Genomic DNA, 12353 nt, shown 5'->3' on the forward strand with positions numbered 1-12353 from the left:
CCCCCGGAGACAAGGTTTCTCTGTAGCCCTGGCTGTCCTGGAACTCACCTTGTAGACCAGGCTGACCTCGAACTCAGAAATCTGCCTCCTCTGCCTCACGAGTGCTGGTTTTAAAGGCGTGTGCCACCATGCCCGGCTTTAAATTATTTTTTAATTTATGGTTTATGATTAGCCATTTGGATTTTCATGACTTTTCATTTTTTATCTGTGTATGCATTTTGGTGGGAGTAGCCCATGATCTTTTTTGTGTTGTTGATTTCTTAAAAATCACACGGCAGCACACATTTGGTGGTTAGAGGACCAGTCATGGGAGTCAGTTTTCTTCTACCATGTGGACCCTGGGATATAAACTCTAGTCATCAGACTTGGTGGGAACTGCTGAGCCATCTTGCTGGCCTTGTTTATTTTGAGACAGGGTCTGGTTACATAGCTTTGGCTGAACTTTTGTCAGTGTACTTTTTTTTTTTTAAAGCTTTATTTATTTATTATATGTAAGTACACTGTAGCTGTCTTCAGACACTCAGATCTCGTTACAGATGGTCGTGAGCCACCATGTGGTTGCTAGGATTTGAACTCAGGACCTTCAGAAGAGCAGTCAGATGCTCTTACCCACTGAGCCATCTCACCAGCCCGTTAGTGTACTTCTTGTTTAGTCACTTTTAATACTTTTTTCAGTTTCCCAAGGGCTGGAACTACAAGTGTGTAACATCACATCCTGCAAAAATTCATTTTAATGAACAGAGCTTTTCAGTCTTTTATAACCTTTTTAAAAATTAAATTTAGGAAATTCTTTGCTTCCAGGCATGCTATTTTAAACAATTTCTTTTAATGTTGGTACTGGGGCTTGGCTTAAGACTTGTAAATGCTTGGTAAGCACCCTACCACTAACCTACATTCTATCCCCAACATGCCGTTTCAAATACAGTATCACGGTGCATACATCAGTGTAGTGTGTGGCTTGGCATTTGAGGTTAACCTGGGCTTTATGAATCTCTGTTTCAAAAGAAAAAAGAAAGGCAAACTTCTCAGGAATTTTGGCATCACAAGACCAGAGAGTTTTTTTTTGTTTTGTTTTGTTTTGTTTTTTTCCACTGATTTTATGTCTGTGTCTTGTGTATGTATGCTTTGTGTGTGCAGGTGACTAGAGGCAAGAAGGGGATATCACATTCTATCATGGTTTAAATGAGAATACCCTTCTTAGGCCCGCATATTTCTACTTCATGGTCTCCAGCTAGTGAAACTGTTTGGGAAGGTTTGGGGGTGTGGCCTTAATGTAGGTGTGTCACTGGGGCAGGTCATGTCATTATCAGTTACCTTTTTCTAGCTCATGCTTGTTCAAAATATAAGCTCTCAGCTACTCTTTCACTGCCATATGCCCGCCCGCCCGCCTGCCTGCCTGCCCACCTGCCTGCTGCTATGCTCTGTGCCAACAATGGCCATGGATTCTAATGCTCTGAAACTGTAAGCCCCAGATAAACTCTTTAAATATCAATTGCCTTGGTGACTTATATTTACTAAGTAACTAAGGTGGATATTCTGAAGCGGGAATCATAGGCTATTTTGAGCCACTGACTTGGTTGCTGAAAACTGAATTCTGGTTCTCTGAAAGAACAAGTGCTCTAAACTTGTGAGCTATCTCTCCGGTTCCGGTTCTCTTTTTTTTTTTTTTAAATTTATTTATTATATGTAAGTACACTGTAGCTGTCTTCAGACACTCTAGAAGAGGGCGTCAGATCTTGTTACAGATGGTTGTGAGCCACCATGTGGTTGCTGGGATTTGAACTCCGGACCTTTGGAAGAGCAGTCGGGTGCTTTTACCCACTGAGCCATCTCTCCTGCTTGTTTTTAATACAGGATCTCATATATCCCAGGCTAGCCCGGTACTCTCTCTGTGTATCAGGATAGCCTTGAGTTTCTGATTCTCTTGCTCTCATCTCCTGTGTGCTGGGATTACAGGTGTGTGCTACCATGCCTGGTTTTATGAGAGGATGGGGTTGGAGTTGAGGTGTTCCATATTTGCTGTGTAAGCACTCTGCAAATTGAGCTGCACTCCTAGTCAAAACCAGACAGTTTTAAAAACAGCCCAGTTATGCCTTAGACACATTTTACAAGACCGAGACACCAATAAATTTATGAGTGACACGTACATTTAAATGTGAGTTCAGTGAGATTTTTCTTTATGGGTAAAGTGAATTACTCAGTGTAAACTGTTACTGTTATACTAAAAGAAGGCAACTTTGGGTTCCCTGCAAATAGAGTTACAGAATGTTGTGTGTGAGCCATCATGTGGGCACTGGGAACTGAACCCAGGTACTCTGCAAGAGTGACAAGGGCTCTTACTAGCTGAGCCATCTCTCCAGCAAAGAGACTACTCATTTGGCAAGTAGTTGCTTTGCATCCATTACCCAGGGAAAAGGCTGGGCATGGTGGCTTGCACTCTGGGTGTGGTGGTATACACTTGTAATCATAGGAAGTATAAAAGTCTTAGAACAGCGAAGACGGGTAGATAACCTAGGATTTGTTGGTTGGTCAACATAATTGCTAGACCCAGAGTCCCAATTAGAGAACTGGCTCCAACACAAGAGGATGCCTCCTAAGGAATGATACTGGAGGTTGTTGATCTGTGGTCTCCAGCAGGCACAGCATCCTCTCACACATATTGCCCCATCTCCATTCCCAGACTTTGTTTTCTATAATCCTAGCGTTTAGTAGGCTGAGTCTGGCCTAGGCTGTAGTATATTATATGCTCCTGTCTCAGAAACCAACCAACCAAAAACCATTTAAAGCTCCAAAAAACAACAAATCCAATCTTTTTTCCCCCAAAAGATCAGGGACTGTAAACTAGTTAGCATCTCATCACTGTTGCAGACACCTGACATAAACTAAGCAAGAAGGATTTTACTTTGGGTTACAGGGAAAACAGAGAGCTATTGATTGGGCTTAATTAGACTTTCTCCTTTTTTCTATTCAGTCCAGACCCCTGTGGATGGGATAGTGTCATTCAAACTTGGGTAGATTTCTCTCTCCTTAATCCTCTGGAGTTGTCTTTACTCACACACCTCTGGGTGCTTTTCCCTAGGGTGTAGTGAATAACCATCCTTGTCACCTTGAATTTAGGAATTGTTCTTCTGTTGAGTTGAATGTTGGCTTTGGCAAAGATCATTGTTTTGTTATTGTTTTAGGGAAAGACATGAACTAGAAATGATTCCACCCAAGTGTAGGACTCACCCCTAACTTAGTGAATCCGTGAGTGCTTTTTTGTTTTGTTTGTTTGTTTTATTTTTTGAGACTGAGTTCTCTGTGTAGCCCAGGCTGTCCTGGAACTTGCTCTGTAGACCAGGCTAGCCTCAGACTCAGAGATCCGCCTGCCTCTGCTTCTGCCTTCTGAGTGCTGGGATCAAAAGTGTGAATCACCATCATCAGGCCTTACAGGAGCATGGATGCCTGAAAGGTAGCTGTAGCCCATCCCAGTTTGGGTGAGAACTCAGAAAGCTGCATCCCTGGTCCTTTCCTCACAACTTGTAGGGACCCAGAGTCTCGTCTACCTAGTAGTTGTGATTGCTTATATAAGTTTTCGGAGAGGCCTTAGGACCTTGTGAGCGTTCTTGAGTTTCTGGGTCTTCGGTAGTGAGAGGAGGGATTGAACCCAAGACCACGCAGCTAGCTAGCTTCACACACTCTAGCTGAGCACTTGGCTAACTGAGCTGCATCCTCATCCCAGCTTTTGAGTCTGAGATGCAGTTCAGTTGGTAGAGTGCTTTTCTTTAGTGCACACAGAGCCCAGGGTTTGTTCCTCAGCATGGAATAAAGTGGGCATGGTGGCACCTACCTGTGATCCCAGCACTTGGGAAGTGGAGACCGAATGAGAAGGTGATCTGTGGTTGCATAGCTCATTTCAGGCTAGAGGCTAGACTCCATTTCTTTCTAAAGATTGGGGGTGGGGAATGAGGAAGAAAGAGGGAAACAAAACCGAGAACTAAAACTGGAGCCTAGCAGCGGATTCCTGGGACATTGAAGGTGTTAAGTAGGAATGAAATGTTTCCCATGGGTGTCAGGTGGATCCTGAGTTTGTGACCATAAAGAGCTAGAGAGATGGCTCATGAATAGAGAGGGCCCTTCTCTGGAAGCTCTTCTAGTTTGGGTCCCAGCTCATATCAGGAGTCTCACAAGCGTGTGTAACTGCAGCTGCAGGTCATCTGCACCTACTCTCTGTGTGCATTCTCACGTGCAGTCTCTACATATAATTAAAACCAAAAGGGGGGGCACATTTGGTCTCTTCATTCTGCAGCTTTCTCCTGTTTTATGGATTGAGGCCCCTCTATCAGGTGCTGCTTTCACAATGAAGTCCTCACAGAAGCCAGCCTGCTATTGGAACTTTTCAGTATTAGTTTGAGCAGAATTTCACCTACCTTCCTTTTTTTTTAAAAGAAAGTGCTTTGTCATGTAGCTAGCTTAGGTTGGTGGTGAACCCATGGGCTCAAATGCTTCTCCTTTTTCACCATTCCCAGTACTTGGTATTCATTACCATGTCCAGCTACCTTATATATATATATCTCACCATATCTCAGATTATAGCAATAAAAAGCCAACTGAAAAAAATGGGTGTTCCAGTTACTTTTCTGTTGTTGTGATAAAGCTGACCAAAAGCAACGTGGGAAGGGAAGAGTTTCTTTCCTCTTAGAACTCTCAAGTCATAGTGTACAATTATGGGAGCCAGGGCAGGGGCTGAAGCAGAGACTGCAGAGGAATGCTGGTTACTGGCTTGCCTATAATGTTTAGTTCAGCCTTTTTATATAACCCAGGATCCCTGCCCAGGGTTGGTACTGTTCTGTAGGCTGTGCCACATCAATAGTTAAATCAAGAAAACCCTCCACAGACATGCCAGCAGGCCCATTATCTCATGGCACTAACTCCTCAACTGAGGGTTCCTTTTCCCAAGTGACTCTAGTTTATAGTAAGGTGACAAAAACTAACTAGCATTTTGGATGGGATGACACAAGCCTGCAGCATGTGGGAGGTGGAGAGTCAGGAGAATTAATGCAAATTTGCATAGCAAGCTCCAGGCCAGTCAGGGTTGTGCCTCAAGACTATCTCAAAAGAAAGAAGAAGCTGGGGCTGGAGAGAAGGCTTAGCAGTTCTTCCAGAGCATCCGAGTGTAGTTTTTCAGCAGCTCACCGGGCAGTTCATAACTGCCTATAACTTCAGCTCCAGGAATCCAACACACACACATAAACTTGTATACACAATTAAAACTGATAAAAGCAAATTCTAAAGAAAGCAAGCAGAAGGGGTGGGTAAATGGCAGAGAGCAACAACAACAAAAAAGCTGGTAATCTGAATGTTAACCTGAGTTTTCAGCTACTTTGAACTCCTCCTCCTTGTCACTGCTTCTGTGACATATTCATCCTCCAGATGGCTTTGCCTGTCCTGGGGCGTCTCAATTCCCCTAACTCTCCTTTTTCTTTGAGACTGGTCTTGTTTATGTGTATCCTGGCTAGCTTGTTATTTGACATGTATGTAGCCCAGGTTGGCCTTGACTCCTGCCTCAGTCTTCTAAGTGCTGTGATTACAGGTGTCTACCATCACACCCATTTGTCTTTGAATGAATATGTGTGTGTAATGATTTTTTTTTTCTTTTTTCTTTTTGAGACAAGGTTTCTCTGTGTAGCCATGACTTGCCTGGAACTTGCTCTGTAGACCAGGCTGGCCTTGAAGTCAAGAGATCTGCCTCCCTCTGCCTCCTGAGTGCTAGAACTAAAGGCGTGTACCACTATGCTTGACTCATAAAGAATACTTGTTTTGTTTTTGTTTTTGTTTTTTTTTAAGATTTTCTTTCTTTATTATATGTATACAAATGTTTGACCGCATGTATGTCTGTGCACCACTTGTATGCAGTTCCCTTTGGAGGCCAAAGAGGGTTTTGGACACCCTGGAACTGGAGTTAGAGATAATTGTAAAAGACCATGTGGGTCCTCTTGCAAGAGCATCAGCAACTCTTTACCGGCTAAGTCATCGCTCCATATTTTTTATTTTATGTGTTTCATTGTTTTGCCTGCATGTATGTACCATGTGTGTGCCTAGTGCTTTTGAAGCAAGGTTTCATTGGGTAGACCAGGCTGCCTTCAAAATCATAAGTAGCCTGCCCCGCCTTCTGAGCACTGGTATAAAAGGCATGTGCCACCATGACTGACTCTTACTTATTTTGGCTTAATTGTGAGTTTATAAATATACCAGGCATAGTAGCTCACACCTTTAATCCCAGCACTTGGAAGGCAAAGGCAGGTGCAAGGACAGCTAGAGCTTTATAGACCCAGTTCTCAGGAAAAAAAAAAAAAGACGTTAAACCACCCACATTATATTTATTTCAATCATTGTGTGTGGGGGTGTGTATGACATATATGTATGTGTGTGTACATATGAGTGTGCATGTGCCAGGTGTATGTGTGGAAGTTAGAGAACAACTTCTGAGAGTTTTTTTTTTTTAAAGATTTATTTATTATTATATGTAAGTACACTGTAGCTGTCTTCAGACACTAGAAGAAGGAATCAGGTCTTATTACCAAATTCCCAGAAAAACAAAATAAAACAAAAGCTTCCCCTCAAGCTCTGCTTTTGTTGATCTTGTTTTTCCTATTTCACAGTATCATTTCGTTACCAAATGAGCCAGTAGTGTAAACAAATGCTCTGTAAGAGGAGAGTGACAAGACATTTTTCTGGCTAGTCACATACAGGGTTCCTGTATTTAAGTTCTATTAAAAATTAATCAAGGGCTGGAGAGAAGGCTCAGCAGTTAAGGCTGCTCTTCCAGAGGTCCTGAGTTCAAATTCCAGCAACCACATGGTGGCTCACAACTATCTGTAATGGGGTCCAATGCTGCCTTCTTGTGTGTCTGAAGATAGCTACAGTGTACTCACATACATAAACTAAATAAATAAATTAAAAAAAATTAATCAAGGAGACATAACATTATATGGTAGTATTCAGATTTTAATTTAATGTAATTTAATTTTTTAAAAAGATTTATTTATTATTATATGTAAGTACACTGTAACTGTCTTCAGATACCCCAGAAGAGGGTGTCAGATTTCATAGATGGTCGTGAGCTATCATGTGGTTGCTGGGATTTGAACTCAGGACCTTCGGAAGAGCAGTCAGTGCTCTTAACTTCTGAACTATCTCTCCAGACCCCATTTTTTTAAATTTTAATTTTTATTTATTTTTTGTTTCTACCTGGGCTTACTGTGTGGTTCTAGCTGGACTTTAACTCACAGAGACCTCTGTCTGCTGGAATTAAAGGCGAGTGCTTCCATGCTCAGCTGTAATTCACTGAGTTTGAAAACTGCTAGAAGAACAGTAAAGTTATGTTTGGCATTAGGGTCTTCTGGTTAAACTAGTAACTTCTAGTGTAACAGCCGTCTCCTCAGCTCTTGGACTTACTCTTTCTTTTCTTTTTTTTTTTTTTTTTTGGTTTTTCGAGACAGGGTTTCTCTGTATAGCCCTGGCTGTCCTGGAACTCACTCCGTAGACCAGGCTGGCCTCGAACTCAGAAATCCATCTGCCTCTGCCTCCTTGGACTTACTCTTGAGTGTTACCTTTAAAAAAAAAAACAAAAACAAAAACAAAAAAAAAACAAGCATTTCACATACTTTGTTAAAAAGAAAATAGAAACCTACCTTCTTTTCTACTTTGAGTTTGAGTTGTATCAGCTTTGATACAACATTTTCTATTTATTTTATCCAGATTCCTAAATGTACCTAAAGTGACATTTTTCAGTGCTTAAAGGGGGGGTGGGCAGTGTCTTTGGGATTCTTTACTTTCTTTTGTTTATTAATTGGCTTGGTCTGAATCTTATTTTCCTTTTTAGATAGTCTTTGCCAGGCATGGTGGTGCATATCTTGATGTATAGGTATCTGCAAATGTGTGTTTAAGAACAGCTCAGTCAGCTTGTTGGCTGGCTGGCCCTGTGTCTGCCTTTGTTCTGTTTCTGAGACAGAATGAATGGTCCTGTGTCCATCAGGCCAGCCTTGAATTCTCCTGCTTCAGTTTCTGGGTGTGAGGTTACAGGTGTGCTAAGAGAGCTCTGCTACTCTCCCTACTGAGTCTTGGTTGTTTTTCTTTTTTGAGATAAGGATCTTTCTGTGTAGCTCTGGCTGTCTTTGAACTCAAAAATCTGTAGACCATGTTGGCAAAATTAGAAGCTGTTGCTTCTCGTGCCCCTGCCTCCTGAGTGCTGGGAGTAAAGGCATGCACCACTGTGCTCTGCTTAGCCCCCTTTTGTTCTCTTTCTAAAAATACTGTAGCCTGGCTAGGTCACCGAGTCCTAAGAAGTGGGGGTGAGGTGTGTGTGGCCTGGCAGTGGCAGGGGTGTGGTGGCCAAACACACCTTTAATCCCACACTCAGGATGCACAGGCAGGTGGATCTCTGTTAGAAGGCCACTTGGTCTGCAGAGCTAGATCCAGGATAGACACAGGTACAGAGAAACCTTGTCTTGAAAAATAAAACAGCCAGGCGTGGTGGCGCACGCCTTTGATCCCAGCACTTGGGAGGCAGAGGCAGGCGGATTTCTGAGTTCGAGGCCAGCCTGGTCTACAAAGTGAGTTCCAGGACAGCCAGGGCTACACAGAGAAACCCTGTCTCGAAAAACCAAAAAAAAAAAAAAAAAAAAANAAAGAAAGAAAGAAAGAAAGAAAGAAAGAAAAAGAAAACAGAACAACAACAACAAAAAAATGAGTATGAGTGTTTTGCTTATGTGTGACTAGCTGTGTATGTGAGCCCGTGGGGTCCTCATGATATCATAGCACTTAGTCCCCATGCCAGCTCCCTAACTCTGACCCTGCAGTTTAAGAGGCTGCTTAAAATTTGAAGGGTAGGTCTAGGGTAGGATGCTCGCCTAGCACGTGTAAGGCCCGGGGTTAGATTCTAGGGCCTGATCCTCCTGACTCTCTCTCTAAGGAAAGAAGGAAAGGAAACATTTACAACATTTACGTAGAAGCACTTTCTATTTCTGATGTTGTATCGACTCCTACATTTTTAGTCTTGTTGACAAGACTGTCCCTGAACTCAGTCCTGTTGCCTCTATCTCCTGAGAAACTCAGATCCCAGCCTTGTAGATGCTGAGTTCAGAGAGTCTCCTGTTCAGGGAAGTTTGTTCAGTTGTGTTCACTCATGCTTTGTACAGGAGCATCGGTTGGCTGGAGAGATGACTCTCCTTACTTAGAACATTTGTCGCTCCTCCAGAGGACCCAAGTTTAATTCCCAGCGTCCACCTCAGGTGACTCTTAGATTTTAGCTTCAGGGGATCTGGTGAACTCTTCTGGTCTCCATGTGCCTCTGTACACATGTGTCACAAAGAGTTTAAAATACAAACAGAAAAATAGTGTTCTGATAGGGTGTGGGGGTATTCACCTACAGTGTCTGCAGATTCAGGGGCAGGAAGAGGGAGCTTTTGAAGCTTTCCTGGAGTTCATAGCACTGGACTAGCTCCAAGAGACCTTACCTCAAAAACAGACAAAACCACCCCAACAAGAAAGGCAGGAGATGGAGTTCCGTTCTCTAGTGCTCACTTAGCGTGCTGCCAGCACAGGAAGAGGTATATTCTTATGGAGTAGCTTCATAGCTCCTGTCTGTGGAGGTTTATGAGTGGTCATTCATGTTCTGTACTGAGGCAGTTCACACCTTAGCTCTTCATGGGTTGTACCCTGTAAAGTTAACAAATAACGGTTACACCTTATCCCTGAGTCACTGGGTTCTTCTTCATTCATTTTTCTTTTTTCTTTTTTCTTCTTCTTCTTTTTTTTTCGAGACAGGGTTTCTGTGTAGCCCTGGCTGTCCTGGAACTCACTTTGTAGACCAGGCTGGCCTCAAACTCAGAAATCCGCCTGCCTCTGCCTCCCAAGTGCTGGGATCAAAGGCGTGCGCCACCACACCCGACTCATTCATTTTTCTTGTTCTGAGGTGAAAGTCTTTGATTACGTACACATCACTGTGTTTTCTTTTTAGTTTTTCTACCAGGGTTAAATGATTGATACATGTGGTGATACACACTCAATGTGGAAAACCTAGAAAACATACAGTACCGTAAGAGTGTCCTGTCTTTCTTTGTTTCCGAAGCATATTGGTCTCTTTTAGAAAATGTCAGAGCTCATCAGATCTTTTTCTGCAAATTCCTGCTGGAGGATGTGAACAAGCAGTGTTCTGGTTGAGCTGGAAGAAGGAAGTAACACACACAAGGAGCTCGCTGGGCACTGACACGCACAGTGAGAGTCAGTGTGCTATGTGCACCTTTTTGATTGGCTTCCCATCTTCAGCTAGATGTGCTGAGTGTGCACAGCCTTTAACAGTGAGGTCTAGTTTTCAAACACAGCTTGTGAACAGTGATAGATTGAAAATAGTGTTTGGTTAATTAGTAGACTCAAAAAGACTAATAACATTCAGGACTGATAAACTTAGTCTTCATAGACATGTTTTTAACTTACAAAATCAGGATTCTAGTACTGTCACATTCAACTAAAAATTGCAGTTTATGTGTAGAGGCAGGTACACCAGGTTAGTGGTTAGGCAGAGTGCTCAAAGACTTTTTTTTTTTTTTTGCAAGTTAACTTCAATTCAGCCTCTAGTGAGTTATGCCTTCTTGGTAGGCAGCTTGTGAAATAATTCTTTAAGGGCTGGGAATGTACCTTCATTGGTAGAGTGCTTGTCTAGCAGGCCTGGCTCACCTCCTATCAGCTCGAAAACTCGGCATGGTCACAGGTCCCAGCACTCAAGTGGAGGCAGCAGGATCAAGATTTCAGGATCATCCTCAGCTATATAGTTAGTTTTTGCTAGCTTGGCCTACACAAGACTGTAGTTCAAAAAAATCAGTTTTTCAAATTATAATAAGCTTTGGGCTGGGCATGGTGATACACGCCTTTGATCCTAGCACTTGGGGGCAGAGGCAGGTGGATCTCTGAGTTTGAGGCCAGCCTGGTCTACATAGTGAATTCGAGCCAGCCAGAGCTACTGCCTCATGCTGTAAAAGGCAGTCAGGTGTGCAGGCCCTGTTCCAGAGTCTTCAGTCTCCACAGTTAGGAGCCAGTCAGAGATCTACACTGGCTTAACTAAAGTAAAACAGTGTCTTACTCAGTGTTACCCACTTGCCATTTACATCAGGAAGATCAGCTTAGTGATAGTTTTATGACAACAGAGTCATCGATTGGTGGCTGCCAGTGTGTTATTCTTCCAGTATTTCCTCAGCCTTCAGGTTTAAGAAATATTTAAATTTCCTTTTAGAATTTTTTGGTTTTGAGGTAGAGCTCTTCTGTTTAGGCTAGCCTGAAACTCAGTGTGTAGCCTAGGCTGGCCTCAGGTTCTCTGTGGTCCCCATTTACAGTCCACATGTGTGAGCACCCACCTAGCTTGATGTTCCCTCCAGAGACCTCAGCTCTTGGAGCTGCAGGGCTTGTCAGGTAAAGGTGCAGATGCCAGGCTGGAAGCCTTGGTGTCGTCCCTGGGGCTCCCAGGATGGAGGAGAACACGGGCTCCACAGAGTTGATCAGCACATGGGGGTGGAACACAGAAGTAAAACGTACGTTTGAAAAATAGTGATCTTCTCCTCTATTGGGCCTCCTTTTGGAGGACTTCGGAAGTGGAGCGTGAAGACTGAGTCCTGGAGCGTTAGTGCTCTGTGTTTGTTTGTTTGTTTTGTCTCTTGTTTATACTGTTTCACGACAGTGCCTAAGAAACCTTCCCTTCTTTTTCAGGCTCTAAATGGCTTCTAAGAAGTTGGGTGCAGATTTCCATGGTGAGTGGTGCTAAATACTAAGGGTTAAGCTATGATTTGATCAGGGGGTTTGAGGTAATTTAGTATTATGTTGTTGTTTCTTGTTTCTTTATACTGAGCAGCCTGAGTAATACAGAGTTGTACAAAACAGCATGTGCATCTCAAGGCCTTCAGTCATTTAAAAGTATTGCTTCAAATGCCTACTAAAACCGTGGTCTTTCTGGGTTTGCATCTAGAGCCACACATTGTCTGCCTCTTATTCTTCAGCGTTAGTCCTTTTTCTGTTCATGGTTGTAGCTTTGTCCATCTGTTTGGATGGAGGGTCTAAGCCTTAGTTAATGATGTCTGTTTTGGTCCCACATCACATGCATGTCCCCCACACCCCCCACACCCCAAAGCAGTTTACTCTGTCAGTTGGAGCATTGTGAAAGTGTTAACACTTGAACTGATAGTTCGGCTTGATCTTTCCCCTTCTCTCATCTTCCCACTTTGTGTGTGTGTGTTTCTCTGGGTATTGGACCTAGGGCCTTTTTTAAAAAAATGTTTTATGGGGGCTGGAGAGATTGCTCAGTGGTTAAGAGCACTGACTGCTCT

At 43.0% G+C, this 12353-nt stretch overlaps 1 protein-coding gene across 2 annotated transcripts in view; it reads left to right on the forward strand.

Annotated features, from left to right (window-relative positions):
- Window positions 1–12353, forward strand: part of Ubap1 (ubiquitin associated protein 1) — a 39515-nt gene that overhangs the window by 6304 nt on the left and 20858 nt on the right. For both annotated transcript variants that reach the window (XM_021222019.1, XM_029533365.1), the window contains exon 2: window positions 11740–11780. In XM_021222019.1, the coding sequence (XP_021077678.1) occupies window positions 11747–11780 (34 nt within the window). In that variant the 5' untranslated portion in view covers window positions 11740–11746. The remainder of the gene's footprint in view (window positions 1–11739; window positions 11781–12353) is intronic.

Source organism: Mus pahari, chromosome 22 (assembly GCF_900095145.1).
Source record: "Mus pahari chromosome 22, PAHARI_EIJ_v1.1, whole genome shotgun sequence".
Classification (NCBI taxonomy): domain Eukaryota; kingdom Metazoa; phylum Chordata; class Mammalia; order Rodentia; family Muridae; genus Mus; species Mus pahari.